The sequence below is a fragment of the Aphelocoma coerulescens genome, chromosome 5 (genome assembly GCF_041296385.1).
Source record: "Aphelocoma coerulescens isolate FSJ_1873_10779 chromosome 5, UR_Acoe_1.0, whole genome shotgun sequence".
NCBI classification, from domain to species: Eukaryota; Metazoa; Chordata; class Aves; order Passeriformes; family Corvidae; genus Aphelocoma; species Aphelocoma coerulescens.
Window position 1 is genome coordinate 12,533,800 of NC_091019.1, and position 12,665 is coordinate 12,546,464.

A 12,665-nucleotide genomic window follows, 5' to 3' on the forward strand; every position below is an offset into this window, starting at 1 on the left:
CCATTTGCTTTGCACACAAGGCAACGCCACAGAATCCCAGTCCTGGCAGATTCTTAAATCACACTCAATTGGGAACACTTGTTAAGCCTTATTAAGAGTTTTATTAGCTCTAAAAATAGGTTCTTAAATGTTTTCCAAGGTTGACTAAAATGTGAAAAACAATTATATAATCAGTGTTTAAAATAAACCACAGTTTGTTACAACTGAGACCCATTCAGTGGAATAACATTTATCAAGAGTCATAGCATATAGAAAATTGTGCAGCCTCTGCAAATCCACAGACAGTATTTCTCTGCTTGCTTTCAAACTGAGTAGTTCCTGAATCTAATTTTCTGATGTCCACCAGAATTCCTTCCAGCAAGAACACTGCAAGAATGGAACACAGTCTTTGGGTGAGAAGGCTGCGAGGTTTTTTAATAAAAATAAAGAACTGGTCTATTGGTGTACCCCATTTTTTATGCTTTCTTATTGTTAAATGAAAACTTTTATAAATAACCTTACATAAATAAAAATCTCAGAAGTTTTAAAAAGTTCATACCATCAGTCGGACCTGACTCAACCTTCTCCAGTCTCTCACTGTTTAAACTATTTCTGCAATTATTCTGGAATACAAGAATCCTTAATGTCTCTTATTGCAAGAGCAGATCATATATTTTGGGCAAGAGTTAAGCTGCAGAGGAAGATTTGGCAATTAAGTGAAATGCATGTTACAGCTGATGGCTGGTTTGGTTTTTTTTTTGTTGTTGTTGGAATAACTGAAAAGATTAAGCTGTAGTGCAGGTAGGGCTTGAGTCATGCTTTTATCGTTGCATCTCTTAGCCTGATATGAACTCTGTTATTAAAAATGGTAGCTCAAGCTGATTCTGTACTTTGTTTATCTACAACCAAGCTCAGCCAAAGATCAGCTAGCCTAGGTGAAAAAATGTAGTTGAAGGCTGTGTACATACAGGCACTGCTAATTACCTTCCATGTCTGCCAAATGACTATAGATACTAACAGATTTCTTAGTATGCCTTTAAACAAAGCACTCTTATCTATGCATAAGAAAAAGCACTACGCAGAGCAGAGTTAATACAACATGTTAACCTATATTTTGATTTAGTTTGTTCCTTAGAAAAAGAAAAAAATGAAGTAATTTATCACCCCTTTTTGTTGCCAAAAGGAACTGCAGTACCGTCCAAAAGCTTGCGCCCTGGGAGACCCCAGTGTCAGTAGTACTGACGCCTCTTCTCCTCCGTAGTGTTTAAATGATCAGCAGCTTTAGTGTCGTTTTGCCTGTAAAGGAGGCGGGTGTGTATCTGTGCCAGCCAGTATAGCCCAGTATAACCCACCGGGAGCCACCGTCTGACTCTGCAATGCCGAGAACCTGTTCGGGAGATCCTGATCCCCACCCGGGAGCGCGTCCTGGCCTTTTGCTCGTGAAGAGCTCAACCGGAGCATCCTTGGACTACAGTGGGGAGATCGTGGGCAGCCGGAGGATAAAAAGGCCCGGCAAGAAAACCTTCGGAGGGAAGCAAGCGGCAAGATTTAAGGAGCGAGCAATCCCAGACGTGAAAGAAACACAAACACGCTGTGGGTTTTCTCTTCCTTAGATAAAAGCACTGGCGAGCCAGCCTAAACGCTGCCCGCGGATGACTAGTCAGAACAAGTTCAAACTCCAGAGCTCAAATTAAAATGTTTCCTCTGTGTGACTGCCTCCTGAGCCGGGAGTTTCCTCGCCAGCCCCACATCTGCCCGCAGTCCTCCACCGCCCTCTGCCCCGGCAGCCCCGCTCCGCCCGCCCGCCCCGTGCCCGGGCTGGCTGCGGCGGGGCGGGCGGGCGCTACACGAGGGACTCGCAGACGGGCAGCGAGTCCGAGTCCTGGCTGTGCATGGAGCTCAGCCCCGTGTCCGAGTCCTCGTCGTTGTCGGCGCGGTCCTTGCGCAGCGCCCGCGCCTGCTCCACCCAGCCGCCCCCCGCCGCCGCCGGCCGCCCCCCTCCCGCCGCCCCGCGCGGCTCCGCCGGCGCCTCCGCCACGTCCAGGGTGCCCAGCGTCTCCAGCAGGCGCTGCAGCTCCCGCTCCTTGTCCTCCCACGCCCGCTGCGTGCAGTCCAGGTCGGTCTTGACGGCCTCCAGGTCCGTGCTCAGCTTGAGACCGATGTAGAGGCTGGTGCTCAACTGGGTCTTGACCCGCTCGTGCTCCAGGTGCAGCTCGCCCTCGCCGCCGCCGCTCAGCTCCGTGGTGTCGCAGTCCGTGTCGGCCAGCCCCGGCCCCGCCGCCAGCTCCAGCTCCTCCCGCCGCCGCTTCATCCAGCGCTCGTTGAGCTCCTCCTGGATCTCGGCGGCCAGGTGCTCCAGCAGCTCCTCCTGCTGCGCCCGCTGCTCCTGCAGCTGCAGCACCTCCTCGCACTTCCTGGCGTAGTCCTCCTCGGGGCGGCCGGCGGCGAGCTGGCCCGGCTCCCGGCCCGGCTCGGGCTCGCCGCCGCCCGTGCCCACCAGGTAGGTGTCCTGCACGTAGTTGACGCCGTGCCGCTTCATGCGGTCCAGGTGGATCTTAGCCTCGTACCTGTCGATCTCGCGGTCCAGCTCGCGGAGCCGCTGGATCTGCTGTCGGATGGTGTGGTCCTGCGAGAGCACCAGGTGCACCAGCGTCTCCATCCTCTCCGCCGACGAGGCCTCCCGGGCCAGCGGCTGCTGCCGCTTCTTGTTGATCTTGGCCAGCTTGCGGAAGGCTTTCCGCACCACCCGCCGCTGCCGCTCCTGCGTGAGCGCCAGGCTGGCGCGGGCCGCCCCCAGGCCGCGGCCGGGGCGCTCCTTGCTCAGCACCACCCGCGCCTCGGCGCTGCGCGGCCCCGCGTTGGGCAGCGAAGCCTCGCTGCGCACCAGCACGAAGCGCACGTTCTCCTGCTCGTCCCCCCACGCCACCCAGAGCCGCAGGATCTTCGTCTTGTTGGGCAGGATCCGCTCGAAGCCGCGCCACTTCTCCACGATGCAGTAGGAGTGCGGCGGCCCCGACAGCATCCCGCCGGCGGGCTCGGGCGGCGCCGGGCGCTGCCGCCGGTGGTGGCTGTCCTCCAGCAGCACCCGCACCACGTCCGAGCAGGTGGTCCGCCGGGAGAGCCCGGAGATCAGCTTCTCCTCCTGGCAGATCCACACCGAGATCTTCCGCTCCTCGGGCTCCATCGGGGCGGCTGCGGGCGGGCGGCCGGGGCCGCGGGCTCAGGGCTGGCCGGGCAGCCGCTCCATGGGGAGCGCTCGGCGGAGGCGCGGCGCTGCCCGCCCGCCCGGCTTCAGGGCGGCCGGGATGCCTTGCCGTCCCCTCCCCGCCCGCGGCACCCCGCCCGTGCGCTCCGCCGGCCGCTCCACCCCTTCCTGCCCGGTGCGGCGGGGCCGCCGGGGGCGGGGGGCCGGCCCGGTGCGCTGGGAGCCGCCGCGGTCCTGTCCGCTGCCCGCGGCCCGCCGGGATCCGCTCTCCTCACGTGGGCGCCCCGCGGCTCACGCCCCGCAGCCCGCGCAGAAATCCGCCGGCGCGGACACTTCGGGCCGGGTCGCCGTCGCCTCCGTGTCCCCCTTCTCCGTGCCCTGCCTGTGCCGCGAACGAGCGAACGAGCGGCGTCGGGGATCTTCCGAAGTGCCGAGGGACAAGAGCGAATCCTGGAGCTTCAAAGGGAAAGCCAGAAGTAGTGAGGAATTTCCAGTTTTAGTAAATCATCCGCCTGTAATTAGGAAATTCATGTTTGTGAAGCACTTCGCAGATGAAATATGCAAAGGACGGGAATGTCTAAGTGCTATTAAAATACTAGCTGAGCCAGATTTTAATGGGAGCTTGCTGTGTACTTTGATGGGAACGGGATCGGTCCCGGAGTGTGGATTAAAATGAGAAGATGTGAAAAATAGTAATAAAACGCAGGGTTGTGGCACTGATTTTCACTGATTGCATCACAGAGTTCACGGACCTAGGCTTTTCTAAGTGATTAAAAAAGTACTATAATGGGCAAAGAAAAAAACTCTCTCAAACCTGAACCTTCCGAGGGAGTTTGAGAGCCAACAAAATCGGTGTGCCCTGTGGAGAGGACTTTTGCCTGGATAAGGTTTATGTTCCAGTCAGCGGAACAGAACGGAGTTGTGGCATTGCAGCCTAACTCCTGTCATTCTGCTGTTCGAAACGGTGGAGCTGGGGCACACCGAGCAGCGAGGGAGCGATTATGTAGCCTAATGTCCTCTTTTCCCCTAAAGTAACAGGCTCGGTGCGCTGTGCGAGCTTCTGCTGTGTTTACGTGGAAGGGCTAGTCCTGGAGAAGGAAGCCTGCCTCTGCTCTGGCTGCGTAAGGCAGCTAATTGCGGTGGTGGTTTCTGACGTGCAGCCTCCTGTCCCGTGAGGAAGTGGGCTGAGGGACCACCGACTGCCAGCATTCCTGGAGCTGAAGATCACGGGGATCCTGTGCCCGCTGCTAACGTCCCTTTCCTGTGTTACTGCAGGTTAAAGGACTCCAAACCGAGCTGGCCGCTGCGTGTTGCAATTAGGGCACGCAAGATAAAGGTGATGGTAACAGGCTGGATTTGCTTCCTGACCACAGCCACCTTATGTTAAAGCTGCAAATTCCTGTCCAACGGTAATCGGTGTGGCACTGCCAATTCCAAGGGCAAGGCGTTTTGCTCTCAGGATGTATCAGAAGTGCTGGGTCGCTGTGCTTTGTGTAGAGGAAAGTGTTTGCCGATGGAAGGTTATTCCCAAGGTGTGCAGGCTTTTTTTTTGTTCAGTGGGTTAGTTATGCCTAAAAGCATCATCCACTCCAGAGCAGAGGAAGGTGGGTCCAGCAATGGCAGCCCTGTAAGAGAACAAAATGACTTTAACAAAAGAGGTGGTCAGGACTCTGGGACAAATCTGACAGCTCACACTGCCCCAGGATAACAGGGTGTTGAACAGGAATGGGATGTGAAACAGGACAATATGATTCGGCTTTGACTCTGGAAGGTTCAAGATTTTAAAAAACCCTTCAGGAGAGTAGGAAAAGAAGCCTTGTTGCTCTCATCAGGCTGTCAGAAAGCTGGAAAAACAGACCATTCCTTGTTGTCGTCTGAAGAATCAGGTGCAGCAAAGGGATTAATGAGGCAGTGAGAAACTGTCCAAGTCCTTTACTGGTGGCTCCTTGCCTTTCCCATTCAGTTTTAATCTTGTTTTACATGTGTTTCCTATGAGAATGTCTGTACCTATTTTCTTTTGGCAAAGAACAGTACAGGAAGAGCAGGTTGTGATTTGAAGAGGCATCTCATGCTCCCCACAGGTCAAGCTGCTCCAACTTGTCTGACTGCCTGTATCTATCCGGTATCCAAGCCTGGCTTAGTGCAATAAAATTGGAAGATGATCGTTCCATCTTTCCTTGACCACACCTCTGTGTGTGGAAAGCTGGCTCTGCCTCCCCAGTGAAGCCCCCAAGGCAGCATTGCCAGAGAGAGGATGAAGATGTTGGCAGTTTGGTTGGAGGCAGTAAGAGTACAATAAAGATTAAGAAGGCAAACACTCGATTTTGGTAGGATATACCTATTAGATGTGTGTATATAATGCATGATTTAAAAGATGGCATTCAAAATTCACATTGCTGGATCTCAAGTTTAACCCTCAGGAATTTTGATTTAGTCTGTCTGCAAACTCAGGAAACTGCCAGCAAAGCTTCAAAAGTTTGAAGTGCTGTGTCTGAACTAAAGTTTGGGCTGTGCTGTGCTGAATCCCAAAAGGCAACTGAATGCAAGCACACTTTTGCCTTTGCTCCCAGGATCTTATAGCAGAGAAAGGTGGTGCTATTATCTCATTTTAAAGATAAGAATGCTCTGGCATAAAGGAATTGAGTGCCTTGCCTAAGGTTATACAGCAAGGCAGCAGCAGTGTCACGAAGCAAATCAGGTTCCTTCACTCTGGCACCATTAGTCACTGAACTCCATGCTCTCCTCCTCTCCTTCTTTTAATTATTCCATGAGAAAGGGAGGTGAGGAGGAATCCATTAGTTCAACAGCTACAGATGGTGATAAAACAAAAGTACAAGCTCAGCAGAGAGTATTTACCTCTGGTGAAGCAATGGGAGGCAGTGGCACTCCAGCTCCTTCAGACGCCTCCGTCCTGGTGGAGGCAAATCTCCTCCAGCCAACTGTGCCTGCAAACCTGCAACACTCACCAGTGTCAGTAGAATATCAAATTGGAGGGAAGGACTGCTGCTCCTCTCTTCATTCCCTTCCCCACAGAGCAGTGATGCGTGAGGTCTTCTATAACTTCTGCAACAAGCATATCACATAATTAAAATGGAGAATGTGATAAATATGGTCTCCTGTAATGCAGAGGCTGTTTCTGTGCTGCCTTGTCAATGCACAGCTGACAGCATGCTCTTTTTTTCTGAAGCACAAACTCCCTTGACAGAATGCTATCCAGAACTTACTTCACAGTCTGTATTTTTTTCACTTGTTTCATAAATTGCAAAATTTCAAAGTTGATGATATTCTTAAGAGCTGCCTAAGCCCCAGAAGGAGAGTTTTGAGTTTAGTATTTTAGGCTGTATTGAAAAGTTCAGTCCCAGATATGGATTAGTTTATTTTTATCCACTACAGGAGAATTACAAGGCCAAGTGATGAGAAATCAGATATATTTTGGTATTTCACTTGAAGTTCTATTTTTTCCTTTTCATTGAGGTGTGCAAATAAATTATCAAGTCTTTTGTGATAAGAACAGCATTCCTATTATGGGGTAGGATAGTGAGATGTCTGTTTTGTTGGGTTTTTTTCAATTTGAGCTGAACTATCAGAATGAAATTGCAGCCCTGATATTTTTAATAAATAAAATGATGCAAGACTTTAATTTTTTGAAACTAAACCAAATAAATACAAAGGTATTTTCTGCTTCCATAATTCCTATAGCAGGAATGAGGAGGAACTCTTAGAATACTCTGAGACACAGAATTAATTTCTTTCAAATGCATTTAAATGGAGAAAGTGTACGGATTCAGATTCAGGGTATTTTTCTTTTTTTCCATGGTGAAGTTGCTTTTACTTTTTAGATCACTCTCAGGACAATTTACTTATTTTTCCTGAGGTTACAGTTCAAAAGAACACAGCCTAGGCGGATGAGCAAAGGCAGGCTGTAACTGGTAATCTATTGAGCCATCACTGTCTGGAGAAGTTGCTCTTTGTTGTGATGCTGAACAGCAACGCTGCTTTCCCAGCTCCTCTTCCTATGTTCCTGTTAATCTCATTTTGTGAGCTTTAGCTCTTGGTCCCTTTTACTTGTTGCTTTCTAATATTTTGCCTTGACAAACATGGATGAAATCTTGGGACAGAGTCTGACTGGGAGTGTTACAAACTTCTGCAGTGGCTGCCAACCTTTACAGATTGATGAATAGGGAAGGGGCTACTTGAACTTACAGGTCACTCTCTCACGGGTGATATTCTCATTTGTACCCAGTTTTTCCTGATGGTATAAAGGTGAATAACCAAATCATGCTGTGAATAACCAAATCATCCCTAGTTAGTATGCACAGAATTAAACACTTGAAAAACTACCCCTGTGTTAGCAGCAGTATGCAGACTCCAGTCAAAACAGTTTGTAGTCTTCGACTTTGATTTGGAAGAAAGTTGTTCAGTTTGTATCTGAGCAGCTTTAGACATTAGAGTGCTTTCTACTTTCAGATGTTCTGTTGAAGACAATGAAGGAACTGGCACTTCAGTTAAAGATGACTTGTAAGAAGTGTAAGGAACTCCTGAAGAGCTTTTCTAAGCAATAAGCTCTGTGACCTCCTGACCCTTTTCCTTCCGTTCCTAGCATCTGATGGGTGCTGTCCTGCTTCTGAATGCCACCTGTTCAGTCAACATATCTGGAAATCTGCAGTCATTACTTGCTTCACATGGCTGGTGATACCTCCTTTCTTATGGGATCCATTTGGGAAGACTGTGGTGTGGCCTGTTTGCATAATGGCAGCCAGTACTGGGTTATATTGCTTTGACTGCTTCGTCCAACTTCTTCTCTTTTCATGTGCACACACCCAGAATACAAACAGGTATGTCAGAAGGAAACTATCTTCAGTGAAGTCAGAGGGGGCTGTGAGGGTAAATCCCTCTGCAGTGCTTTCAAAGTGCACATACGTCTATAGACTGCCATTGAAGAAAACTATCAAGATGTATATTTATATTAAAGTGCAGCCTGGAAGTCTTGATGTGATGTAAATGCATGGGAGGCAACTATCCCTGCCTGCTGTCATGCAGCAGGGTAAGAGCACAGCAGAAATCAGTGCTAAGAATACAGATTTCCAACTCCTCATCTTTGAACAGACTCTTTAGCAATTTGGTTTTGTTTGTTTGCTATATACACTCTTAGGACAGAAAAGAGTCCTTTTCCCTTTACACCTTCTGTTTCAGATTTTCTTTTGGTATAAGTGAAGAGGACAGAAATAGTTGAATGAAGCAGAAAACAGATTTTCCTTCTCATGTGCATAATAGATACACAAAGCTTTGATCCTAAGTAAGTCAGCAGAGCTGCACCGGTAAGCTTTGGGGGAAAATACAAGAAAGATCAGACTCAAATTATGGTTATAAACTTCCTTTTCCAAAAAACATTAAGTGTATTTGAAAATGGTTTACTATTACTCTAATAGATTGGTCTGGGTTTGAATACTGCAGCCTTTTCAGCAGTCCTCATGAAATGGTGGAAGGCAGCAAGGAGGGTGTGCAGCAAAGTCAAAATCCTGGACTTCAGGAGAGCAGAATTTGGCCTCTTCAGGAATCTTCTTGGTAAAGTACCATGGGATAAAGCCCTGAAGGCAAGACGGGCCCAAAAAGGCTGGTTAATATTTAAGGATCACCTCCTCCAGGAGCAGGTGTGATGCATCCCAACAAATTAAAAGTCAGGCAAAAATACCAGGACACCTGCTTGGATAAACAAGGAGCTCCTGGACAAACTCAAATACCAAAAGGAAGCCTACAGAGGGCAGAAACAAGGACAGGTTGTCTGTGAGGAATACAGCAAGATTGTCCAAGCATCCAGGGATCAGGTTATGAAAGCTAAAGCCCTGATAGAATTAAATATGGCTGAGGATAGCTAGGACAACAAGAGATGCTTCTATAGGTACGTGGGTGATAAAATAAAGACTGGGGGAATGTGGCTCCTCTCCATAAGGAAAAAGAGCACCTGATTACCCAGGACATGGGGAAGGCTGAGGTATCCAATGATATTTTTGCCTTGGTCTTCACCAGCAAGGGGTCCAGCCACATCCCCTGAGCTGCAGAAGGCAAAGGGACTGGGGTAATGTAGAAGCTCTCACTGCAGGAGACCAGGTTCAAGACCATCTAAGGAACTTGAACGTGGACAAGTCCACAGGACCTGATGAGATGCAGACACAGGCCCCAAGGGAACGGCAGATGAAGTTTTTAATCCACTTTCCATCAGATTGGAGAAGTCATGTCTAGTCCAGGGAAGTTGCCACTGATAGAAAACAGGGAATTATAACCCACACATTTTGCTACTAAGGGCAAATCGTACCAGAAGAATTTGGTGGCCTTCTCCAACTGGGTTCCAGCAGTTGTGGATGATGGAAGAGGGACTGGCATCATCTACCTGGGCTTGTGCGAAGCATCTGGCTCTGTCCCACACAACATCCTTGTGGCCTGCCCCAGGTGTCAGTATTGGGACAGGTATCATTTTACATCTTTCTTGGCAACATGGGCAGTGGGATCGAGTGCACTCTCATCAGGTTTGCCCACAGCACCAAGCTGTGTGGTACAGTCAACATGCTGGAGGGAAGGGATGTCATCCAAAGGGACCTCGAGAGCTTGAGAGGTGGGCTCAGGCAAACCCCATGAAGTTCAACAAGGCCAAGTCCTGCAGGGCAATCCCAAGGAAAAATCTAGGCTGGAGGAGAGCAGCCCTGGCTTGGAGATGGTGGATGAGGAGCTCAACATGACCCAGCCATGGGCACTTGCAGCCCAGAAAGCCAAACAGCCTGGGCTGCATCTGAAGCAGCCTAGCCAGTAGGTGGAGGGAGGGGATTCTGCCCCTCTACTCTGCTGAGATCCCAGCAGGAACACTGCATCCAGCTCTGGGGTCTCCAACATAAGGACATGGATCTCTTGGAGCGAGTCCAGAGGAGGGTGCTGATGATGCTCAGAGGGCTGGAGCACCTCTCCTGTGGAGACAGGCTGAGAGAGCTGGGGTTGTTCAGCCTGGAGAAGAGAAAGCTCCAGGGAGACCTTGTAGCACTTTCCAGGGTCTAAAGGGCTACAAGAGAGCTGGAGCAGGACTTTTTACGTGGTCGTGCAGTGATAGGACATGGGGCAATGGCTTTAAACTGACAGAGAGTAGATTTAGATACATGGAAGAGGTTCTGCACTGTGTGAGTGGTGAGGCACTGGCACAGATTGCCCAGAGAAGCTGTGGCTGCATCATTCCTGGAAGTGTTCAGGGCCAGGTTGGATGAAGGTTTGAGCAACCTCTAGAGGAAAGTGTCCCTACCCATGGCAGAAGAGTTGGAGTTAGATGGTCTATAAGGTCCTTTCCAACCCAAAACATTCTACAGTTCTGAAATACTCAGTGCAACTATGGTAATTTTAATTACTTAGCACTTGTAACTTCTTTGCTTTTCCCTTAAACAATTCTCTTATTCGTAGAGAACGTTTGAGTGTCTCACAGTGCTTCTTTCTTTAGTTTTGACCATGAAGCTCAAAAGAGATGAACTAGGTTGTTCATTACCTTCTTGAGATTTATCATGAAGGCTTTTAACCAGTTCAAATACTCTTGTGGATTCTCCCCACCCCAACTTGTGAATATCCTTTGGAATACACCTTGTCTTCTGAGTAAGCAAAGACTGCATCCTCAGTAGCACAGAGGATACAGAGTTTCCCAAATAAATACTCAGATGACCTCTTTTTCAAGTCACCTTTACTTGTATGGAAGGGACTGGAGCTTTCTGGCCTTAGTGGGAGTTAGTGAGAAGTTCTCCTGCTGTTTTTCCAGTAGAGCCTTGGTCAAGGAGCTGCTCTCTGTCTGCTGGGATCAATGACAAAGCTCTTGACAGGCTTTGCTGGGAGCTGGCCCTGGAGTGCGGATAGTTGGAGCCATCAGTTAGGCACGAACAAACATCTGTTTTCATGCTGGCAGTATGAGTAATAGGGTTCCTCACCATCACTGCCACAAAGGAAGAGATCAGCCTTGGCATCAGGTCTTGGCAAACGTGTCCAGCTCGCGTATGTTCACAGGCAGGCTGTGTGCACTGCATCCTGTGAGGCAATTCCTGCAGGTACAAAGAGAGGGTTTGGGTTTAATTATATATTATTTGAGCTGGAGAACAGTCAGTGACGTGCGTTCCTGTCTGTGACTATGAAATGTGTATTCTCATCCTACCACTCCACAAACACGTTCACCTGGAAATCTGTAAGGATCAAAAGCTTTGTGTGCAAATAAGGCCATGTCTCTATATCATGCGTGGACCTCTCTTGTGTTTGGATTAGTGACATCCTTTTCTCCAGAGAAATACCTCACAGGGAGCTTTCTAAAAGCTCAGAAACCACCCTGAAGTGAGATATGATACAAGCAGGATGTGTTATTGCAGTACGATGTTTTGGCAGATCGGAATGAGGACAAATGAATTCTCAGTGTTTGAATGAACAGAACTTTCAGTATTTCCAGTATTACCATGAAATTGTTTGAAGTCTGTCCTATAAATGTACTAAGCAGGCAATCTGTTTTACCTGCCCTGTTTGTATGATCAGTAGTAGATTTCAGCTTCTATAGCAGAGAGTTGTATTCTGATAAGGTTTAAATATGTAGCTATGAATCCATAGGTAAGAGCTAGAATTTACTTTTCAGTTATAATGAAATCCTTACTGAACTAAGACTGTGAGGTTATTGTATTCTCCAGCCTCATTCTGTCCAGTTGTGATCTTCTAACTCTTTGCAAAAAACATTCCCAAAGCCTTTCTTCTGAACTTTTGTATTATTTCTTCAAGACATTTGTATCTTTGACCCATTTCTAAACATTTTTTTTTTTTTGTATTCTTGGTAGATCACCAGGCTAACCTTGAATCAAGCCTTATGAGGGGTTCAAGTGAGTAAATAAAATTTATAGGTGAATAAATAAGTATGCTTTACAAATGATTTCAACAAAACATAATGCAAAAGGACTTAAAGAGAGTATGAACTGGATATGGACAGTGTATATTCACTGACCCCATTCTGACACTGACAGTGGCAACAGGATTAGGTCCAGAGGCCAGAAATCTCTTTAGAAAGCAAGAAGATTTCAATGATGCCTTTCTTTCCCTTGAGCAAATATGTCCTGAATGGCAGAAAATAAAATGAGAAGCAACTTAATCTGGTGGAAAAACAGGAGTGGTAATATGCAGTGTGAGAAGGGAACCTAAGTTAAAGTCATATGGAAAAAGCCCCAGAGTTGGGTGCATGCAGCAGGGAAAATAAGATGTGTTATTCTTTGAAGCATGGCTTTCCTGAGAGCCCCAAGAAGATGGTGAGCTCTAAGGAAATGACAGGTTTCCCTCGGGGTGGTCTAGAACAGGTCAGAACAAGAACATTGTAGGAGACACCTGAATTGTTTGGTGTTGGGGCCCTTCCCCCTGCTGTGGGGTCCTGGGAGAGGGGCCCTGGGTGGGAGGCACGGGGTTTCCCTGCCCCTGGTCAGCCTCGTTCCCCATTGGT

The 12,665-nt window shown here is 48.5% G+C and overlaps 1 protein-coding gene across 1 annotated transcript; it reads right to left on the reverse strand.

Moving 5' to 3' along the window:
* Window positions 1-92: 92 nt before the first annotated feature.
* RASSF10 (Ras association domain family member 10) lies at window positions 93-3,252 on the reverse strand. The gene has a single exon (XM_069015904.1). It carries the CDS (start codon window positions 3,161-3,163, stop codon window positions 1,823-1,825), a length of 1,341 nt encoding a protein of 446 aa, XP_068872005.1. The 5' UTR covers window positions 3,164-3,252; the 3' UTR covers window positions 93-1,822.
* Window positions 3,253-12,665: the final 9,413 nt, after the last annotated feature.

What these genes read in the sequence shown, in the direction of transcription:
- RASSF10 (XM_069015904.1), bottom strand. Translation starts at nt 3,163, where the DNA reads ATGGAGCCCGAGGAGCGGAAGATCTCGGTGTGGATCTGCCAGGAGGAG.